Source organism: Chiloscyllium plagiosum, unplaced genomic scaffold (assembly GCF_037043375.1).
Source record: "Chiloscyllium plagiosum isolate Xiang-an unplaced genomic scaffold, Cpla_swu_hap1 HiC_scaffold_12, whole genome shotgun sequence".
Classification (NCBI taxonomy): Eukaryota; Metazoa; Chordata; class Chondrichthyes; order Orectolobiformes; family Hemiscylliidae; genus Chiloscyllium; species Chiloscyllium plagiosum.
The window spans coordinates 90,320,828-90,344,148 of record NW_028270150.1 but is presented as its reverse complement, the minus strand read 5'-3'; the positions used below and the strand labels follow the sequence as shown (position 1 = coordinate 90,344,148).

Here is a 23,321-nt window from a genome sequence, read left to right as displayed (position 1 = left end):
CCCCGCCCCGACACTCACCCCCCCCGCCCCGACACTCACCCCCCCGCCCCGACACTCACCCCCCCCGCCCCGACACTCACCCCCCCCGCCCCGACACTCACCCCCCCCGCCCCGACACTCACCCCCCCCGCCCCGACACTCACCCCCCCCGCCCCGACACTCACCCCCCCGCCCCGACACTCACCCCCCCCGCCCCGACACTCACCCCCCCCGCCCCGACACTCACCCCCCCCGCCCCGACACTCACCCCCCCCGCCCCGACACTCACCCCCCCCGCCCCGACACTCACCCCCCCCCGCCCCGACACTCACCCCCCCCGCCCCGACACTCACCCCCCCCGCCCCGACACTCACCCCCCCCGCCCCGACACTCACCCCCCCCGCCCCGACACTCACCCCCCCCGCCCCGACACTCACCCCCCCCACCCCGACACTCACCCCCCCCACCCCGACACTCACCCCCCCCACCCCGACACTCACCCCCCCCCACCCCGACACTCACCCTCCCCACCCCGACACTCACCCTCCCCACCCCGACACTCACCCCCCCCACCCCGACACTCACCCCCCCCACCCCGACACTCACCCCCCCCACCCCGACACTCACCCCCCCCACCCCGACACTCACCCCCCCCACCCCGACACTCACCCCCCCCACCCCGACACTCACCCCCCCTCGCCCCTTCCCCCCCCTCGCCCCTTCCCCCCCCTCGCCCCTTCCCCCCCCTCGCCCCTTCCCCCCCCTCGCCCCTTCCCCCCCCTCGCCCCTTCCCCCCCTCGCCCCTTCCCCCCCCTCGCCCCTTCCCCCCCCTCGCCCCTTCCCCCCCTCGCCCCTTCCCCCCCTCGCCCCTTCCCCCCCTCGCCCCTTCCCCCCCTCGCCCCTTCCCCCCCTCGCCCCTTCCCCCCTCGCCCCTTCCCCCCCTCGCCCCTTCCCCCCTCGCCCCTTCCCCCCAACACCCCCCCTCGCCCCTTCCCCCCCCTCGCCCCTTCCCCCCCCTCGCCCCTTCCCCCCCCTCGCCCCTTCCCCCCCCTCGCCCCTTCCCCCCCCCTCGCCCCTTCCCCCCCCTCGCCCCTTCCCCCCCCTCGCCCCTTCCCCCCCCTCGCCCCTTCCCCCCCCTCGCCCCTTCCCCCCCCTCGCCCCTTCCCCCCCTCGCCCCTTCCCCCCCTCGCCCCTTCCCCCCCCTCGCCCCTTCCCCCCCCTCGCCCCCTTCCCCCCCCTCGCCCCTTCCCCCCCCTCGCCCCTTCCCCCCCCTCGCCCCTTCCCCCCCCTCGCCCCTTCCCCCCCTCGCCCCTTCCCCCCCTCGCCCCTTCCCCCCCTCGCCCCTTCCCCCCTCGCCCCTTCTCCCCAACACCCCCCCTCGCCCCTTCCCCCCCCTCGCCCCTTCCCCCCCCTCGCCCCTTCCCCCCCCTCGCCCCTTCCCCCCCCTCGCCCCTTCCCCCCCCTCGCCCCTTCCCCCCCCTCGCCCCTTCCCCCCCCTCGCCCCTTCCCCCCCCTCGCCCCTTCCCCCCCCCTCGCCCCTTCCCCCCCCTCGCCCCTTCCCCCCCCTCGCCCCTTCCCCCCCCCTCGCCCCTTCCCCCCCCTCGCCCCTTCCCCCCCCTCGCCCCTTCCCCCCCCTCGCCCTTCCCCCCCCCTCGCCCCTTCCCCCCCCTCGCCCCTTCCCCCCCCCTCGCCCCTTCCCCCCCCCTCGCCCCTTCCCCCCCCCTCGCCCCTTCCCCCCCCCTCGCCCCTTCCCCCCCCTCGCCCCTTCCCCCCCCCTCGCCCCTTCCCCCCCCCTCGCCCCTTCCCCCCCCCTCGCCCCTTCCCCCCCCCTCGCCCCTTCCCCCCCCCTCGCCCCTTCCCCCCCCCTCGCCCCTTCCCCCCCCCTCGCCCCTTCCCCCCCCTCGCCCCTTCCCCCCCCCTCGCCCCTTCCCCCCCCCTCGCCCCTTCCCCCCCCCTCGCCCCTTCCCCCCCCCTCGCCCCTTCCCCCCCCCTCGCCCCTTCCCCCCCCTCGCCCCTTCCCCCCCCCTCGCCCCTTCCCCCCCCTCGCCCCTTCCCCCCCCCTCGCCCCTTCCCCCCCCCTCGCCCCTTCCCCCCCCTCGCCCCTTCCCCCCCCTCCCCCCTTCCCCCCCCTCCCCCCTTCCCCCCAGCGCCCCCCTCGCCCCAGCGCCCCCCCTCGCCCCAGCACCCCCCCTCGCCCCAGCACCCCCCCTCGCCCCAGCACCCCCCCTCGCCCCAACACCCCCCCTGCACCAACACCCCCCCCCCCCCACCAACACCCTCCCCACCAACACCAACAATTTGGTTTGTACCAGCAGAGAGCATTTGAAGCTGATTAGATTACATTTCCCTTCAGTGTGGAAACAGGCCCTTCTGCCCAACCAGGCCCTCCGAAGAGTAACCCACCCAGACTCATTTCCCTCTGACTAATGTATCTAACACTCGGGGCAATTTAGCATGGCCGATTCACCTGACCTGCACATCTTTGTACTGTGGGAGGACATCGGAGCACCCGGAGGAAACACATGCAGACATATGTTGCCTCTGGGTGCTCCGGTTTCCTCCCACATCACAAAGATGTGCAGGTCAGGTGAATTGGCCATACTAAATTGCCCGTAGTGCTAGGTAAGGGGTAAATGTTGGGGTATGGGTGGGTTTCGCTTCGGCGGGTCGGTGTGGACTTGTTGGGCCGAAGGGCCTGTTTCCACACTGTAATCTAATCTAATTGTGGGCGGCACGGTGGCACAGTGGTTAGCACTGCTGCCTCACAGCGCCTGAGACCCGGGTTCAATTCCCGCCTCAGGCGACTGACTGTGTGGAGTTTGCACGTTCTCCCCGTGTCTGCGTGGGTTTCCTCCGGGTGCTCCGGTTTCCTCCCACAGTCCAAAGATGTGCAGGGTCAGGTGAATTGGCCATGCTAAATTGCCCGTAGTGTTAGGTAAGGGGTAAATGTAGGGGTATGGGTGGGTTTCGCTTCGGCGGGTCGGTGTGGACTTGTTGGGCCGAAGGGCCTGTTTCCACACTGTAATCTAATCTAATCTAATCTAATATGGCGATGGGACCCTGGTGCTGTGAGGCAGCCGTGGTAACCACTGAGCCACCGTGCCGCCCGATGATACTAATGGACACTACAACAACCATTCTTCTCTCTTATCTCCCTCTTTTCTCCCCCCCCCCCCCCGCCAAAAAGAATGATTGCAATTAACATGGCTTATGTAAGTTTACTCCTCATTCAAGCTCGATGCAGGAATTGGGAGCAGGAATCCTGCCTGATGCTTTTCGTTCAATGTTTCTCCTTGGATCAGCCTGTACTTTGTGCAGTCTATGGTTCCAACTTTTGCTATACTTTTGAAAAGCACAGTTTGGTTTCTTTTGTGACGTAGTGGCAGTGAATTAAAATAGGGAGATTGAATGAGGGAAGAGCAACAATTAAGTTATTTTTCGTTGAGCAATTTGCCCATTATCAACTGTCATTTGTCACTTTTGATATTTCAAGCTGAATAATTGCATGAAATCTTGATGCGCTTTTTGGAGACTTTTGCTGCCAAATGTATAATATAGCATTTTATTGTCTTATCAATTGATTGCAGTTGACTACAGTTGGAGATAACTGTGTGTAGCATTCTGTTTTCATTTAAGTGAATGTCTCATGCTGTCGGTAGCAGTAATGTGATACTGGCAGATATTGCCTTTCCTACTCTGCTGAAACTGACTAACGTCTGGAGTCCATACGTGCACATTTTATAGTTAAATATGGAAATCCAGAGGTTATTGTCAATCAAGCTGCGTCTCTCGAGAACATGAGCTCCTCCAGTGTAGTCTAACAGAAATCACTGAACTGACAAGTGCTGACACTTTTTAATTGTTAGTGTAGTATAAAAATCCTTGAAAGAGTTGCACTCACTTACTTTATTAGTACTTAATCTTCTTCTCATTAGTTAATCATGTTTGTGAACCACCACACACCGTCATTGGCTTTGAAGGAGTAATTTTATTTGCATGTAAATTTCTCCATAATGAGAAGTTTCACATTTTCCATTTTCTCTTAGTTTAAAATTCTATCATTCGCCTTCAGCTCATATCTCCCAATCCATGTTTTGCCATCTGTAAAGTTAGGAAATTGAAAGTCAAGGGATACAGATATTTTTACTTCCTGGTCTTTTGTCTGAGAGAGTGCTTCATTGTGATTGGTTATTTACCCCCCTTGCTGACATCACTGCTGCTGTATGGCTGGAGATTTCCTCGACCTGGCACCAGAAACAAATTGACCTGGAATATGAAAGTCTACTTCACAGAGATAGTTAGATCTTTGTGGGAAGCTTTCTGAGTGCAAGATCCTGACCATTGACCCAGTTATATCATTGGAGCATAACTGTACCTCAACATCACTTGGGCTTTCTGATTTTGAATATTTTATCACCAGCAGGAGGACATGAATCTATCTGCTAGCTGCATCTGTTCCATCAGCCCCTTGGTCCAGGTTTTGTAATCTCCTTCTGAAAATTCTGTACCTCCCCTACTGCCCTTACATTCTTTCAAACTGCTTAAAATTCACTTTACTGAAAGCCTTTGCGCATTCTTCATCAAAATCTAATTTGCATGATAAAGGAGCTATGCCATGTGAATTACTAATTGGTAGAATAAAGTTTCAAGGATTCTACAGGCTTCAAAGGCTGGAGCAACTCAGCCTTTTACCCATCAGCCATACAGGCATGAATGATGGGGCCTCAGATCCCATGTTTCATATTTCAATCCTTATCCCCTTTACAGCTCTACTTTAATGTTGCTGAAGCTAATACCTCTTGCTGTCCTCATGCAATTATCTAGCATTTGTATAGTGTTCTTACTCTGGCAAAACTTCTTTAGGCACTTTGTTGGAGCATCAGGAGGAGTGGGACTGATCCTGTGTGGTTCTGTTCTTAGCCATCTAGTTGCAGCCAGTGACTCTCCTGTAATGGCTTTGAACTTGCAGAAGTTGCAATGATGGGAAATAGATGGTGACATCTTGCAAAATGTCCAGATTACAGAGGAGGAAGTGCTGGATGTCTTGAAACGGTTAAAGGTGGATAAATCCCCAGGACCTGATCAGGTGTACCCTGAAACTCTGTGGGAAGCTAGAGAAGTGATTGCTGGGCCTCTTGCTGAGATATTTGTATCATTGATAGTCACAGGTGAAGTGCCGGAAGACTGGAGGTTGGCAAACGTGGTGCCACTGTTTAAGAAGGGCGATGGGCCAATGGGCTGAGAAGTGGCAGATGGAGTTTAATTCAGATAAATGCGAGGTGCTGCATTTTGGGAAAACAAATCTTAGCAGGACTTATACACTTAATGGTAAGGTCCTAGGGAGTGTTGCTGAACAAAGAGACCTTGGAGTGCAGGTTCATAGCTCCTTGAAAGTGGAGTTGCAGGTAGATAGGATAGTGAAGAAGGCGTTTGGTATGCTTTCCTTTATTGGTCAGAGTATTGAGTATAGGAGTTGGGAGGTCATGTTGCAGTTGTACAGGACATTGGTTAGGCCACTGTTGGAATATTACATGCAATTCTGGTCTCCTTCCTATCAAAAAGATGTTGTGAAACTTGAAAGGGTTCAGAAAAGATTTACAAGGATGTTGCCAGGGTTGGAGGATTTGAGCTATAGGGAGAGGCTGAACAGGCTGGGGCTGTTTTCCCTGTAGCGTTGGAGGCTGAGGGGTGACCTTATAGAGGTTTACAAAATTATGAGGGGCACGGATAGGATAAATAGGCAAAGTCTTTTCCCTGGGGTCAGGGAGTCCAGAACTAGAGGGCATAGGTTTAGGGTGAGAGGGGAAAGATATAAAAGAGACCTAAGGGGCAACGTTTTCACGCAGAGGGTGGTACGTGTATGGAATGAGCTGCCAGAGGATGTGGTAGAGGCTGGTACAATTGCAACATTTAAGATGCATTTGGATGGGTATATGCATAGGAAGGGTTTGGAGGGATATGGGTCGGGTGCTGGCAGGTGGGACTAGATTGGGTTGGGATATCTGGTCGGCGTGGACAAGTTGGACTGAAGGGTCTGTTTCTGTGCTGTACATTTCTCTGACTCTGTGATTGAATATGGATGTGTTCAATAGACTTGTTCAGGAGGAGGTGGACTTGAACCTTCTGGCCCAGAGGTAGGGCACTACCACAAGAACCCCATATATTCAAGATTGAAATGAATGGGAAGTAAGGGAATTGAGGGATGTGAGGTACAGCAAAACAAAAGGAGCTAGAATTTGAGTTATTGCTTTTACTAGTTTTTTATTGTTATGACAGATACCTCTAGGCCATTTGTTTGAAGCTCCATATTTGGTCGCAGTCAATGATTTGATTTTAAGCACAATGAGAATTAATATTACACAATATTTAAGTTGTCATTTACAAAGATCATTTGAGAGTTGCATTCATCTAGTGGCATTGGCGAATCCTTCGCACAATCTGCTCGTATCTGCTGGTCGCCCTGTTGATGTAGCCCTTTTCTTTTCTTACACTAAGAATGATTGTAGAACATAGCCCAAAAGCTAAAACTCTGAGGGAGAAAATTCTATTCATCAGTACGGCAAGCTTTTAAATAAAACAGAAAATGTTGGAAACACTGAGCAGGTCTAGCAGCTTTTGTGGGGATAGAAAGAGAGAGAGAGAGAAACATTTCAGGTTATTGACCATAGAGTGGTGACATGTCTTATCTGCTTTTAACTTTAACGCAAGCTTGTTCTGTTTTCACAGTTAATGACTCAATACATGCATCTTGAAAACAGGAACAAGTTTATCTAAACGCCACTCTTTTCCAATTTGTAGACCAGCAATCTTAATTTGAAAGAGCAATCTTGCAGAGCTTTATACTGAATAACAAAAAGACATTTTTTTTATTACGTTCCAATGAATAACACTGAGCACTTTGTCCTTTCAGAATGGCAGGCAGTGACCAGCGGGGTACCGCAGGGATCAGTGCTGGGACCGCAGCTTTTTAACAATATATATTAATGATATAAAAGATGGTATTAATAGTAACATTAGCACATATGCTGATGATACAAAGCTGGGTGGCAGGGTGAAATGTGAGGAGGATGTTAGGAGATTACAGGGTGACCTGGATAGGTTAGGTGAGTGGACAGATGCATGGCAGATGCAGTTTAATGTGGATAAATGTATGGTTATCCACTTTGGTGGCAAGAACAGGAAGGCAGATTACTACCTAAATGGAGTCAAGTTAGGTAAAGGGGCAGTACAAAGAGATCTGGGTGTTCTTGTACACCAGTCAATGAAGGTAAGCATGCAGGTACAGCAGGTAGTAAAGAAAGCTAATAGCATGCTGGCCTTCATAACAAAGGGATTGAGTATAGGAGCAAAGAGGTTCTTCTGCAGCTATACAGGGCCCTGGTGAGACCGCACCTGAAATATTGTGTGCAGTTCTGGTCTCCAAATTTGAGAAAAGACATTCTGGCTATTGAGGGAGTGCAGCGTAGGTTCACGAGTTCAATTCCTGGAATGGCGGGACTATCTTATGTTGAAAGATTGGAGCGACTGGGCTTGTATACCCTTGAGGTTAGAAGACTGAGAGGGGATCTGATTGAGACGTATAAGATTATTAAAGGGTTGGACACTCTGGAGGCAGGAAACATGTTTCCACTGATGGGTGAGTCCCGAACCAGAGGACACAGCTTAAAAATATGGGGTAGACCATTTAGGACAGAGATGAGGAGAAACTTCTTCACCCAGAGAGTGGTGGGGGTGTGGAATGCTTTGCCCCAGAATGCAGTGGAGGCCCCTGGAATCCAGGGTTATGGCGATAAGGCAGGAACAGGATACTGATTGAGGATGATCAGCCATGATCATAATGAATGGTGGTGCAGGCTTGAAGGGCAGAATGGCCTACTCCTGCACCTATTGTCTATTGTTTTTCCCCATATATCTCAAAAGACAAGATTATCTTTGTAGATAATTTCTGGTCTCACTCTGTTCTATTTTCTCTCCAGCAATGACAAATAAGTTTTGCAGTTAGAAAGAATATTTAATCATAGATCTTCCTAGGAAGTGGATTCTACAGAATAGATCTAGCATAGGGATGTTTAATTGTCTAATCCCTCTAAATAGTCTCATAAACTTATAGGTATTTTCTAATCAACCTGCTCAGAGTGGTGTTACACGCCAATGAAGCAGATTATACTTGATTCTGGGCCTCCTTGTTCAGAGGTCGGGTTGCTACCATGGTGCCACAACCTGTTCAGATACTTCTGCAGGGCAGATGGGACTTGAACACAGATTTTCCTCACCCAGGAGTAGATTCAGTATCACTGTCCTCCAAGAGTCCTCCTCATAAACTTACTTTCTTACACAGCTGGACCTGACCACTGTCTCTCTTGACCATGCGGCTATCTTTCTGTTATCATCCTGTTGGTATGACATTCATTTAGAGTCACAGAGGTATACAGCATGGAAATAGGCCCTTTGGCCCAACTCATCCATGCCGGCCAGGTTTCCAAAACACTCCCATTTGCCAGCATTTGCTCCTTATCCCTCTAAACCTTGCCTACTTGTCGAAATGTCTTTTAAATGTTGTAATTGTACCCACCTCTACCACTTCCTCTGGCAGCTTATTCCATAAATGCACCGCCCTCTGTGCTATTTCTGGCTGCCGTCTAGTTTTGGATGCCCCTACCCTGAGAAAAGACCTAATCTATTTACTCTATTCATGCCCCTCAAGGTTTTATAAACGTCTATAAAGTTACCCCTCCGCTTAAACTCCGGGGAAAAATGTCTGAGCTTTTCCTTATATATCAAATCTTCCAGTTTCAGTAACATCCACGTAAATCTGTTTTGCACTTTTTCCAGTTTAATAACATCTTTCCTACAGCAGATGTAATTTTCTTCAGTTCATCTTCGGTAACGTTGAAATCGTTGTCCCAATAGTCAATGTGGAGAATGAAAATACTGTAAAGCACAATGTACCTCAGTTGTATGGGGCACAGTAGAAAAGGTCTTCCCTGTCCATTGTTTCTCCTATATTCATATATATTGCTGAAAGTAAGCATGCTTGAGTTTGTTGGTCTTTTATTATGAGAGAATTTGAGTACAGGAACAGGGTTGCCCTGCTGAAATTGTGCAGGAATATTGTGTGTAATTCTGGTCTCCTTATCGGAAGATGGGTGTTCTGGCTACGGATGGAATGTGGCAAAGAGGTTACCAGTGTTTTCTGGGATGGCATTTGAAGAGAGACTGGATCAGTTAGGAATATATTCACTGGAGTTTAGAAGAAGATGGGGCATCCCCCAAAAACTCTCGAGTTTCAAACAGGACTAGACTAGATGAATGGTCCTACTCTAAGACGACAAGGTAGGCCATTTCTGACTGAGATGAGAAATTTCATCACCAAGTATGGTGAACCTGTGGAATTCTCTGCAGGAAGTGATTTAAGGTCAAAGCATTGAATGTTTTCAAGAAGAAGTTGAATATGTTTCGTGGGGCTAAAGGAATCAAGGGGTATTAGGAAGAAGCGGGAACAGGAGAGTGAAGTTGGATGATATATCATCATATGAAATAGTGGAGCAGGCTTGAAGGGCTGAATGGCCTACTCCTTGGTCCAGTCTTTTTCCTATGCTTACATCTCAGAGCTTACTCTCCTCTTGCTGGAGTACTTGAGACTAGGTGTACTTGGAAAGTGGAAATCAAAAGAAACTTTATCTTAAACAATCATTTTTGCTCTTCAATGAATGCAATTACAGAAAGCACAGTATAACCTGAAACCCACGAGAAGAGAAGAGTTTGCCATTTAACACTCCTCCTCGGGCCTCCTGAGTCTAGTGTGCTATTTCTGGCTGGGATTGCAAAGTGTTAGGAATTTGCAGCAGCGAATGTGTGTGTGAGATCCACCACTGAGGTTGTTATTCTGCTGTGCTCCAGTGATACCAGTGCCCAGATTGCAATCTGATGATGGGTGCCACGTAACCACCACACCCTGCCAAGCCCACTCTCTCTCTTGCATGCATATGCACAAACATGAATAAAGTCGCACGGACGACATATATCTCTTAGTAAAAGCGTTTGCAGGTGTTTAACCAGGTAAAGTTTAAAAATAAATTGTAGGGTGGCTCAGTGGTTAGTAGTGCTGCCTTACAGTGCCAGGGACCTGGGTTTGATTCCACCCTCAGCAACTATGTGAAGTTTGTACATTCTTCTCGCGTCTGTGTGCGTTTCCTCTGGTTTCCTCCCATAGTCCAAAAATGTGCAGGTTAGGTGGGTTAACAAGACCATAAGACGTAGGAGCGGAAGTAAGACTATTCAGCCCATTGACTCCACTCCGCCACTTAATCTTGGCTGATGGGCATTTCAACTCCACTTACCCACACTCTCCCTGGAGCCCTTAATTTCTTGCGAGATCAAGAACTTATCAATCTCGGCCTTGAAGACATTTAACATCCCGGCCTCCACTGCACTCCATGGCAATGAATTCCACAGACCCACCATTCTCTGGCTGAAGAAACGTTTTCTCATTTCCATTCTAAATTGACCCCCTCTAATTCTAAAGCTGTGCCCACAGTTCCTAGTATCCCCACCTAACGGAAATAATTCCAGCGTCCACCCTTTCTAAGCCATGCATTATCTTGTATGTTTCTATTAGATCCCCCCTTCAACCTTCTAAACTCTAATGAATACAATTCCAGGATCCTCAGCCTTTCATCGTATGTTAAGCCTACTATTCCAGGGATCATTTGTGTGAATCTCTGCTGGACACGCTGCAGTGCCAGTTTGCCCTTCCTGAGATGTGAGGCCCAGAATTGGACACAGTATTCTAAATGAAACCTAACTAGAGCTTTATAAAGTCTCAGAAGCACATTGCTGCTTTTATATTCCAACCCTCTTGAGATAAATGACAACGTTATATTTGCTTTCTTAACCATGGGCTCAACTTTGAGAGAATCCTGGTCTAGGATCCCTTTGTACTTTGGCTTTATGAATTTTCTTACCCTTTAGAAAATAGTCCATGCCTGTATTCTTTTTTCCAAAGTGCAGGACCTCGCACTTGCTCATGTTGAATTTCATCAGCCATTTCCTGGACCACTCTCCTAACCTGTCGAAATCTTTCTGCAGCCTCCCCACCTCCTCAGAAATACCTGCCTGTCCGCCTAACTTCGTATCATCGGTGAACTTCACCAGAATGCCCCCAGTCCCTTCATCCAGATCATTAATATATAAAGTGAATAGCTGCGGCCCAACACTGAATCCTGCGGGACACCACTTGTCACCGGCTGCCATTCCGTTAAAGAACCTTTTATCCCAACTCTCTGCCTTCTGTCAGACAGCCAATCCTCAATCCATACCAGTAGCTCACCTCGAACACCATGGGCACTCACCTTACTCAGCAGCTTCCCGTGAGGCACCTTGTCAAAGGCCTTTTGGAAATCTAGATAGATAACATCCATTGGGTTTCCCTGGTCTAACCTTTTTGTTACTTCAAATAATTCTAACAGGTTTGTCAGGCATGACCTCCCCTTACTGAATCCATGCTGAATTGTTCTAATCCAACCCTGCACTTCCAAGAATTTAGAAATTGGGTTGGCTGTGCTAAATTGCCCATTGTGTCTGGGGATGTGTGGGCTAGATGGGTTAACCACGGGGAATGCAGGGTTACAGGGATAGGATAGGGGGAAGGGTCTGGGTGGGATGCTCTTTGGAGGAGTAGATCTGGACACGATGGACAGGATGGCTTTCTTTCACACTGTAGGGATTCTGTGATTGAATCGCATGCAGTAATGTCGTGATAGTGAACAAAAGCATGCTTAATGTGATTACTTTTAAAAACCATTTTGAAGGAGGAGAGAACAAGATAGGCAGATTATATGAGGGAACTATAGAGCTTCAGCTGTGCGTGCAGTCTCCAACTGAGGGTGCAGCAAAAATCCAGAATGTATAGAAGACCATAATTTAGATGACTGCATTAATCTTAAAGGTTGTGGTGTTGGATTTCATTACAGAGAGTTTTGGGCTAATATTTAGATAGACATGAATGCAAGGGTGCAAACCTTAAATTTGAGGAGTCAGACCAGAGACCGGTGTAGGGGGTGATGTGTTTGGATACTGGCGGAATGAGCTAACCAGGCAAATGTTGGCATAGTTGAATTTTCCCAAAGAAAATTGGATACAGACAACACACAAGGAGAAAGCAAGTCTCTTTCCAGTTATATATTACCATTAGGCCAAGTTCTTGCAAGGACTTTGTGTTTCTTTCCCCAAAGCAAAGAGGTTATTTAATTGGTGTAAAACTATGCCACAATTTTCAGCTCACGAGATGCAGTTCTGTGGTGTAAATGCTGCGTACTGGCTGACAGCAAGCCTTCGATGTTTCACTTCAAGTCAGCTTGAAATAGCCATCACTAGATAATTGATAAATTAATGGTGAATGAACAGTTGCCAATATATTTGTGGATTATTGCATCACTGATTTGTTTTTGGATTGGAGAATTGTTGAAAGGACAGCATTTACTGTATTAGCAACTGTAACGTCATCTGAAACCATGAAGAGGCAATTGGGTGGTGTGGACTGAACCCTTACCCAAGGATGTTAGTTGGATTTGTACAATAATCATGAGGGTTTGATGACTTTTCATGGGTGCTATCCAGTAGATTTCCAACATAACTCATGAGCAAGTTGCTATGTTGGGATTTGTCATCTCAACCTCTTGGTTGCTAGTCCTCCCTGACAGTTAGCTTGCTGTGTATATAGTTAACCTAGATGTACCTCTGTTATCTTTCCAATAGTTGCCAATTGAGGACCTTTGCAGCCTGGCATCGAGATCCATCACTGTTCCTCTTACAGCTGCAGTTCCTGAATCTACTGAGGATGTTCTTCTCAAAGGCTTTATTGCCTTAGACATGGAAAATGAGAAAATTGAAACTGCTCAGCAGGTACCTACCCAATTGCCATGTACAGAATTGATGCACTTGTTATTAGGACATGAAAGAGTTAAACTTTGGGTAATGGCCTTCTGTTGTTGTCTCAACAAAATGATAAAGAAAGAGACTAAAGTATGCACATTAACAGGATCATTTTAAACAATAGGATATTGTGTAACAAAAGGTGTTCAGTGCTGTCAAATAGCTATGCACTCAGATTCATAGATACCTCCTGTTTCTCATTTACATGTGCACAAATCTAAATATCATTTTGTTTCTGTTGCCTAGATTTTCTCCTTCATATTAACAGGTTAACACCAGCTTTAAGATAACAGAAAATATGAGCTTATACGGGTATATTCTTGTTTATATAAAGTGGTCCATGAACTGAGTGGCTTGTTAGGCCTTTTGAGAGGTCAGGTAACAGTTAGCCAACCACATTGCTGTGGGTCTGGAGTCATGCATAGATCAGACCAGGTAGCAGTGGCAGATTGCCTTCCCCAAATGTTGAACCAGATGGGCTTTTACAATTGTTGGTAGTTTAATGTTCACCATTACTGAACCTAGCTTTAAGCTTCATACATAAATTGATCGAATTTAAATTCGACCATCCCATAATGTCCCCAAAACCTTAATCTGTGGTTCAGTATTCCAATGACGTTGCCACTATGCCACCATTTTCACACTGTTGGCTGTTGTTGATATGTTCTGATCATGCAAACAATTTCCTTAATGAGGAACTTTAAATTTAAAATGGCTGAGGTTAAGGAGAGAGACGGAATCCAGAGATTATTATAATGATCCAAGGCAAGGGCTCCAATCCTTCCAGTATTTAATGGAAGAACATTTTGCTTGTCCAGGCATTATGACATATCAGAGACAGAAGTGGTAGTTAGGGAGATTGCATGTCGACAGCATACATGTGCAAAGGACTGAGGATGGGAACTCTAGAGGTAATGATGCAGAAATGGGAAATGAAGCCATTACAAAGTATTTTGTTTTTCTTTACCATGTCTGGATAGATCAGGTACAGCAAGCCATTTGTGCTACATGAGGTGCACTAGTCCAAGCTGCCCCTTCCTTCCTGTTAATCCCAGTTGCTAGTCTCATAAAACTTTGTGGAACAGAAGAGATCCGTTTGTCCTACCAGGTGCGTGCTGTCTGATGGCATAGTTCACTAGGTCCTTGATGCATGCCCTCTTAAAGGGAGGGTGGTCAACCAAATGCTTTGTGGAAGATATTACAAATCATTAATGCATTATTAAAAGGTTGTTTATCCTCTTTTTAGTTCTACACCTGGTTTTCCAGGATACAGGCACAGATGGATCAAGACGAAGGAACAAAATACAGGTACGTATTCCCTCTTGTTCGCCAGTGGCTAGGGCCCCTGTTCCTGCAGTGGATTCCGGCTCTGACTTAGCATTGTTCACAGGATAATGAAGCGATTCCACTGCATTTTCCTGAAGTGGAATTTCCCTCTATATTTCCTCCTGGTCTTCCATTGCCTTTTATCACCAAGAGGTGGAACATGGACTCTCTTTTTTGGGTATACATTTATGATCAGTACCAGCTGCCAGTAGAGGTAAGAGGTGAATGGGTCACTCACTTTATACTTGTATCCTTCTCCCCCTTCACCTGCTACCACCACAAGGGAAACTAGTGGTCGCTGCTTAGTGCTGGTCATTGTGGCCACTCTGAGTTTGAGAATTTACCAGTGCTGTGTTGTGGATCCTACACTGTATCCTCGCCATTCTTACATCACAGACTGCATGTCTACTTGACAATATGGATGGGGTTTTGGGTTTAAAGCATTAAGATATATTCAATAATTTGAATTAAATAATACAAGCATCATGGAAAAATTGAAATTTATCCAAAAATATCATTGCACAGCTAACTTGATTTGAATGACTGAATTAAAGGAAATAGACCATTCTGTGTACATATTGCAGAAGTTAGAAAAACATAAGACCTATTTGCTTCATGATTAAGTTCAAACAATGCAATGTTTTAACTGCCTTGTGTGAGGAACTGAAGTGAGCATGCCTTTAAAAACGTACTGGCTTAAATAAATGCTGTTGTAACAAATAATACGAACAGGCTGCCCTGGAAGTTGGATTGAAACTGTATTCTTGCACTCTTGGATCTTAAATTAAGATTCTAGTCTCTCTCTCTGGTTAGACCTCTAAATGTAACTGGGCAATAAGTCTAGTTCCTGTTTCTCATGAGTGCATAAAGACAAAACTGCTTGTAATCTGCTCCCAAAAACCTCGGAATGGGCGTAAGGCGTGGGAAATGGAAACGTCAGACTGATGAGTTAGAGTTTGCAATGCTTATGGTAAGGTCTGTGATTTTGAGTTGAGGGGATGCATCACGCCTGATGTGGAAGTACTTTCAGGGGAAATGGCTGTTTTTGATTCAGTGCTGACATCCCTTCATCCTGATCTCAAAATGTGTCCATATTGTCAAAGAGAAGTACAAGCTGTGTGACAAGATGAACTAAAGTACAGAATATTTGACTGCGAATAGGCTGTCAGACGGTGACTTCATATTTCATGCATTCACTTTCCTGTATTACCTGTCGGTTATTGCTGACTCGAGTACACCTTAATCACGCTGAAGATTCTATATGTCAGCGAGTGTAACTTTCTTTTGCTCCTAGAGAAATGAGGGATTATCTATATGGCTTTCAGGAGCAATGTGATGCAATACTGAATGACGTCAACACAGCCTTGCTACACTTGGAGTCTTTGCAGAAGCAGTACCTTTTTGTGTCCACCAAGACAGGTACACTACATGAGGCTTGTGAGCAGCTCCTGCGGGAACAGGTAAGAAAGCTTTAGGGCACAGTAAAGGCTCTGCTACCTGAAATGCTGCCCCCTTCCCCCACAGTGCGCATGACAATCCTCTTTCCAGTCTGCCTTGAGCCTTCCCCAAGGTCATTTTTGATTTCCAACACTCAGGACCTTGTTAGTATCGGCGACTTGTGATATCTGCCTGTTAATAGGAATGCTGGTTTAAATTAAGCCCTCCCTGAAGGTCCATAATGTGGACTGTGCACTTGATGTGGTCTGTGAAGTTCGATTGTTGCGGGATTGAGGGCTTTGTAGGTGTCAATTGGCTTTTTGTGTACTTCTAAATGTAAAAGGAGTTCTGTTGCTGAACATAATCTTTATATGGATGGTTTGATTTCTGCTGTAATACCTTTTTATTGTATTTTTCTCAACAGTCAGAGCTGGTTGATCTTGCTGAGAGCATTCAGCAGAAGCTTTCATATTTCAATGAATTAGAAAATATAAACGCAGTAAGTATTTTGCGGTCTGTTCTATCGTGAAGCCTGTTCTGTATCATCACAGCCCCCTTGATGCTGCACTTATGAAAGCACCACCTGATGCACAAAACCTTGTGGTCTTTGGGTTTCCAGTTGGAGGAGCAGTTTACAAGTTAAAACATAGCCGCCTAGTATTTCCACATAATCCTGAAACTTTCATGAGTGCTTTAATTGCCAACCCATGTCTCTCCTTGAATCTGTAATCTCAGGTGTTGACTCTTCAAGCATACTGAATGCTTTGACTGATTTCATGCTATAAGGGCCCAGTGGCATAGCTTCTGCAATACTGCACTGGACGAGACGTCAAAGTTGCAGTTTCAAATCTCACCATATCAAGTGTTAGGATTGCATTCGTCCTCTTTGTGCACTGCAAGTAGAAGAAATATGATGAGTGAGTATTTCTGGATTAGAATATAGGAACGGTAGAGGGTCATTTAGCCTTTTGATCTGCTAATATGTTCATGGATGATCGAACACTTCAATGTCTTTTATTCACCCTAACTCCATAACCCAGTACGTTGTTAGTAATCAAAGTCTATCAATCTCGACTGAAAACATTCTCAAAGATTGAGCTTCCACACCCACTATGGCAGAGGATTCCAAAGGTTCACAACCCTCTGAGTAAAAAGAATTCTTCTCATCTTAGACCTAAGTGCCACCTTCCTCACAACTTATTTTTAAGTCGTGCCCCCCCCCCAGTTTTAGACTCCCCAAACAGGGAATCAGCTTACCCGCATTTACCCTGTTCATCTCTGTCAGTCTTCCTTAAGTTTCAATTAGATCATCTCTCATTCTTTTGAACTGTAGAGAATATAGGTCCAGGTTGGCCAGTCTCTCTTCCTAGGAAGATCCCGCTATCCCAGGTACATGTCTGATGAAACTTTGTTGCGCTCCCTCTATAGCAATAATATCTTTCCTGAGGTAAGGGGAGACCAAAACTGTGCACACTGTTCCAGCTGGAGTCTAATCAAGCTTGTGTATAATTGAAACAAGACTTCTGCAATACCTTCCTATGATAAAGGCTAACATCCCATTCGCCTTCGGAATAGCATGCTGCATATGCATGTTAGCCTTCTGTAAGGAGACTTCGCTCCCTTTGTATATCTACACTTCTTTACCTCTTTCCTCAGAAATACTCTGCATATCTCTTTCTCCTACCAAAGTAGATAGCCTGAGAACTTTGAACGTTATGTTTCATCTTTTTCATTTCATAATACTATATCTAAAATAGCTTGTCATCTAGTTGGCTCCTCAATATTCTACTCAAATAAAATCCCTAACACACACCAGAGTCTCATGCTCTACAGCTTTAGTGCAGTTATATATAATATGTAATTTATATGCAGATTGAAGTCACCCAATGGTTAGTGCTGACCATGCTACACCCAATAAATACCATGTCCCATGCTACCACTACAATTTAATGGCCTTTAAATAACTCCAACCAGTGTCTGCTGCCCCTTGCTATAACTTAATTACGCACATTGCTCTTTCAATCTGAGATCTTCCCTCACAAAAGTACTGGTTCCATTCTTCATTATTAGGACAGGTCCACTTTCTTTTCTGAGCTGTCCTTCCTAAATGCTGAATATTCAATTTCCAGTCTGCAGCCATGTTTCTTTGAAAGTAACTAACTGATACCGATACCCTGTGGTCTCTCTTTGTGCCTCTAAGCCATCTAACCTACTGTGAATGCTTCATGTATTCAAAGAGAGTGTCTTTCACTTTGTCTTTTTAACATCATTCTGATTTTGAAGTATACAATAACAAATTTCTGGAGAAACACAGCAGGTCTGGCAGCATCTGTGGGGGGGAAAAGGCACAGTTAACTTTTTGAGTCTGGGATCTCATCGCCGGAAGTATACCCTCTGGCCGGCTTTTTTTTCTCCTGTCTTCTAAACAGATTGTCGTGAATACATAACGGATACATTCATGTCCTGAGGGGAAACAGTCTTTGCTGTCCCCTGCCATAAACCCACCAACCTACACTGGTCTACATGTGACTCCAGTTGTACACTATGTTTTTTTTTTAATATCCTCTGAGCCACTTGGGTAACACAGTAAATCCTGCTTTACCATGATAAGTCTACATCGGTAAAACAAATTCAACGCTCTCCTCGACTTCTGGTTATAACCTCTAAGAGCCTTTACAACCAAAAGACTTTCATCTCTATTTTTTTTCATGTACACTTTGCTTTGAAAAGGGTGATACCTGATAGAACCAGGACTTTGCATTGTCAACCCCATGACTATGACAACATGTTCTCTAAGTCATTGCCAGGAATGTAATTGGAGATCTGCTCGTAATATTAGGAATTCCACACGGAGCATATACTTGGGATAGGAACAGCCATAAGCCATTCAGTTCTATTACCCTTTTGCATCATTGTCTTAAATCTTGGCTGCTCTCATCTCTCATGTTTGCACCTTTGCGATCTATTAATCTCAGTTTTGAAAATTCAGGTTAATGCAACGTTTGCACCTTTTTAGGATCGTTGTTGCAAGTCTCAAGTATTTCCCGAAACATTTTAGAGGATCAGTCGGCAGCTGTGCAAAAAGATTATTCAAAATAAGATTTGTTCAATGACAAATGTATGAGTCAGCAAGCTATCTAAATGGAAATCAACCATTTACATCCTTTCAACAAGAAAGCATTCATGTTGGAAATGTGTATTAAATTATCCTTCCACTCAACTCTTAATGTTGTTCCAACTGAAGTGGAAGTGACATTCTGATAGTATTTTGCTCTCATCCTAGAAATTGAATTCACCCACATTATCTGTGAATAGTGAAGGATTTATACCCACGTTGGCCAAGTTAGATGACTGCATAACCTACGTGTCATCAAATGTAAGTAATTTTGTTGAGGTTCAGTTTGGTCTGTTATTGGTCCAAATGTCATTAAAATGCTTAGTCCTATCATTGTACACTATAGATCATGTACTTTCTGTAAAGAATGTGGCACACAGTGAAACCCTGCATTTTTATAACATTCCATTAAGCCTGTTAATTCATAAATTAATGACAAACTGAGGGAGTCCATCTCGTTGGATATTTGTGTTGTCTGGGGACTGTCACTGGATCTGTGTCCATCTAAAGGAGAAATTGCCTGCTCCTGATAAGTTCAGATGATGTTTTGCAGGCTGTAACACAAGTGGGACTTGAACACAGGCCTCCCAGACCAAGGGTGGGGACGCTACCACAAAAGTTCCCCCTCCCCCATGACGTTGTACGCCAGGCCATATTGCACATGGACAGAAACAAATTGCATAATTTTGTAAAGACTTTCAGTAGCAGGGGTTAAGAACACAAACGGCAAGATGGTGGAGATGGGAAATGGATAGAGGAGCTCCTAAACCCCCTTCTTCGCCTCCTCTTCCGAAAACTACCCTTTCCCCATCATCACCCACCCATCAAAAATCAGGTCCATCCCTCTTCTGAAACTGTTTAAGCATGCATATGTGAATTAAAGTGGTCCTTAATGCAGGTGTTAGTCTTATCAAATGCCACCTTTATTTAAACTGTTCTTTATAGCATTAATTATTATTTTGTTTACAGCCTGGCTTTAGAGATTATCCTGTTTATTTAGCAAAGTTTAAACAATGCCTATCCAAAGCTATGCACCTAATGAAGATTTACACTGTGAATACACTTCAGAACCTCTCCACTCAGTTAACCAAAAGGGTAAGTTGTTACTGCAATACAGTTTCAATAACCTGACTAAGTGTGATTCTTCAAAATACTAATATTGGAGTGATGTTTTATTTGTTGGAGTTTTTTATTCAACAACTTGTGTTAATATGCGTTCATCTGGTTTACAAGGAACTTTTTTTTTGTGTATCGGTCAGTTAGCTCAATTGGTTAGATGACTGGTTTGTGATGCAGAGTAGCACCCACAACATAGGTTCAGTTCCAGCACTGGCTGAGGTAACCTTGAAGAATTCATCTTCTAAACCTCACCCCTTGCCTGAAGTGTGGTGTCTGTGTTAAACTCACCACCAATCATCTCTAATTAGAAAGCAGCCCTGGGGTCCTCTGGGATTATGGCATCTTGACCTTTTTATTTGCAAAAATATACTTTGTTCTTAAATTGTCTGTAAATAATACAACCAGTGCAGACATTGAAGAAAATTTTGACTTTCCTCATTAGAGTTTTAATTCAGTTGCAACAAAATGTATTTCCTGAACATGGAAGGAAACTATTTACTATTTGTTATTTTGCATTATCTTTTCTGACAGGACCCCTCGGTTACATCTAACACCGAAAATGCCTTTACATTGTTCTATGTGAAGTTCAGAGCAGCAGCTCCAAAAGTGCGGGTAAGCATTGTGGAATCTAAGACATTTATATGCCTCCATAGTGAGTGGAAGAAATTAGGCACATTTGTTGCTGTAGTTGGCATCACAATTTCACCTAACTGGCTAGAAAAGCCACTATCTGCTAGCTAATTCAGATGGATAGAGAAAGACACCTGTACTGGATCTTGTTTCTCAGGCCTTTCAGTCCTGTTACCTGTCAAATCTCAATAATGTGGGAACTGCAGATTAAAATTGGGCGACATCATAAAGAGAGCAGAGAAAAGGCAGTAGTATAGAAGCTTGCAGGCGTAGTGGGAAAACAGCCAGAAGGTGGTGAAACAGCCATGCATGGAGAAAGTAACAATAATTAGAGAGAAAACCATAAAATGAGGAAAAAGAACAATTACAGAACAACAGAAGCCATGTGATAGTAATGGGAAGACAGGACTAGGTTGTTCTTTGTGCATGGTGAATAGTGGCCTGTGACCTGACCGGCTCAACAGCCTGTGACAGTATGTGCTGAGCAGCCAGGACACTCTGTATCGTCTGTGTGCAGCCAGGTATCTTGGTATTCACAGCTGAGCCAGAGCATCCAGTCGTATAGTTGTGGACAGTGACTCTATTTGTAGTAGATTGATTTGCAGAGAATGTTAGAAATGGTGCAGGAGCTGTTTCTTGTTTTGGCTAATATTTTTATGTAACCAATGTTACCTCCAATCATTACACTCAAACTTGCTATTTGAAAGCATCCATTGTGTTCTGTTTTTCCTTTGCAGTCTCTAATTGAGCAGATAGAGCAAAGGACTGAAAAAAGCTCTGAGTAAGTACATTCTCCATGCACTGTGTTGGCTGAATGGTGAGCTAGAGAATGTAATTCTGGTGTTCTTCTTGGACCTCAAAACTGTCATGCGAAACGTTAGTAGATAGTTACAGAAAGGGACTCCTTTGGGAGTTAATTATTGATTAAATGTTTGTCCAGAAAAAGTATTGACCATTGTTGAAATAACAAGTAGCAGTTTCTCCATAAGAGAGAATTTGCATTATACAACATCTTTTCAGATTCTTGGACTGCCCCAAGCATTTTAGGTTCAGTTGATCATTTTTGGAGTAGAGGTTTGGATGGGTACGTTAATGTAAAATTACTGCAGATTCTAAAAGCACCCACGTCTTGGATTATTCATTTTAATGTAGGATGTTTGAAATTGCTAAGAAATGCTGTTGTTTTTCGAGATTGATTTCTATCCATTTTAATATCCATGGTTTAAATCAAGGTCCATTGTGTTGTTGTATCCTGTCATAACACCTCATTACTAAATTGGATATTGGGTAAAATAATTGCATTTACCTATTGTTATCGATCAGGCCAGACCCCTCAAAACATTTCAAGACTGTAGCCCAGACCTTGACTTTGCTACTTGTTTTAAGCAGGTATACAGTGGGTATTCCAGGAGAGAATTAGCTGGTCAAACCACTTAGTTTTAAACAAAACAGAATTTATTTACAAGGTTACTTAATGAAACAAAACAGGAAACAGAATACCGAATAACTTATCTGATCCAAAAACCCATTGGATCATCCCAACTTAATGATGCTGTTCCAAATACTTGCAACATTCCTCATAAACATCCCTTGACACAAAAGGTAAAATCAAACATAGGTTCTTACAGGGTAGAGGTCACAGAGAGAGTACCAGCCGGGACCTGCTTCGTTGGGTCCAGCAGCCTTTCTTCTCACACATGCTAAAACCAAACCAGGGAGAAGCTGAACTGGGAGATCTGGTCCCACCCTTTTCATTGTACAAGTGATATTTTAAAAACATGAAAGCCTTCTGCCTGAGGCAGTATCCGTTAGCTTTAAATAAATAAATAAACAGACTTTTTGGAGTCTGTTGTTTACGACTTCTCTGATTTCATCACACTAGGGAATCTTTTGTCATTTCACTGGCAATATTTTCTTTACAGCAGGTTTTTGTAAATGTAACGTGCTTCTTACAGTTCCGAAGGTTAAATTGAAATAGCCATGTTTGTGCTGATTGGTAATCTCTCTCAAATTGCCACTTTCTGATGAAAGAAGGGAGCTCCACATTTGAAAGGAGATTCCGTTCAGAGCTTCCTGAGAAATGGAGTCTTTCATAACATAGACCTGTTGGGGGAGGATAAACAGCCAAGTGGACACCTGTCGAAGGGTAAGTACTTAAGCTAAATGGGAGGGTGGTAAGGTGCCAAGTAGATAGTGTTCCAGCTGGGTATACATAGAACATTACAGAGCAGGACAGGCCCTTTGCCCTTGATGTTGTGCCAACCTGTAAAACCAACCTGAAGCCCATCTAACCTACACTGTTCCATTTTCATCCATATATTTATCCAATGCCCATTTAAATGCTCTTAAAGTTGGCAAGTCCACTACTGTTGCAGGCAGGGCATTCCACACCCCTACTACTCTGAGTAAAGAAACTATTTCTGACATTAGTCCTATATCTAGCACCCTTCAATTTAAAGCTATGTCACCTCATGCTAGCCATTACCATCCGAGGACAAAGGCTGTCACTGTCCACACTATCTAACCGTCTGATTATCTTATATGTGTCTATTAGGTCACCTCTCAACCTTCTCTCTAACGAAAGCAGCCTCCGGTCCCTCCGCCTTTCCTCAAAAGACCTTCCCTCCATAACAGGCAACATCCTAGTAGATCTCTGCACCCTTTCCAAAGCTTCCACATCCTTCCTATGATGCAGTGACCAGAACTCTACGCAATATTCCAAGTGCAACGCACCAGAGCTTTGTACAACTGCAACATGACCTTGTGACTCTGAAACTCAATC

The 23,321-nt window shown here is 45.6% G+C and overlaps 1 protein-coding gene across 1 annotated transcript in view; it reads left to right on the top strand.

The window, feature by feature from the left end:
• cog3 (component of oligomeric golgi complex 3) overlaps positions 1-23,321 on the top strand; it is a 74,856-nt gene that overhangs the window by 11,489 nt on the left and 40,046 nt on the right. The window contains exons 2-9 of the mRNA XM_043700324.2: positions 12,736-12,882; positions 14,159-14,220; positions 15,533-15,698; positions 16,100-16,174; positions 18,959-19,051; positions 19,760-19,885; positions 20,441-20,521; positions 21,277-21,320. Coding sequence (XP_043556259.2) covers positions 12,736-12,882; positions 14,159-14,220; positions 15,533-15,698; positions 16,100-16,174; positions 18,959-19,051; positions 19,760-19,885; positions 20,441-20,521; positions 21,277-21,320 — 794 coding nt within the window. The remainder of the gene's footprint in view (positions 1-12,735; positions 12,883-14,158; positions 14,221-15,532; positions 15,699-16,099; positions 16,175-18,958; positions 19,052-19,759; positions 19,886-20,440; positions 20,522-21,276; positions 21,321-23,321) is intronic.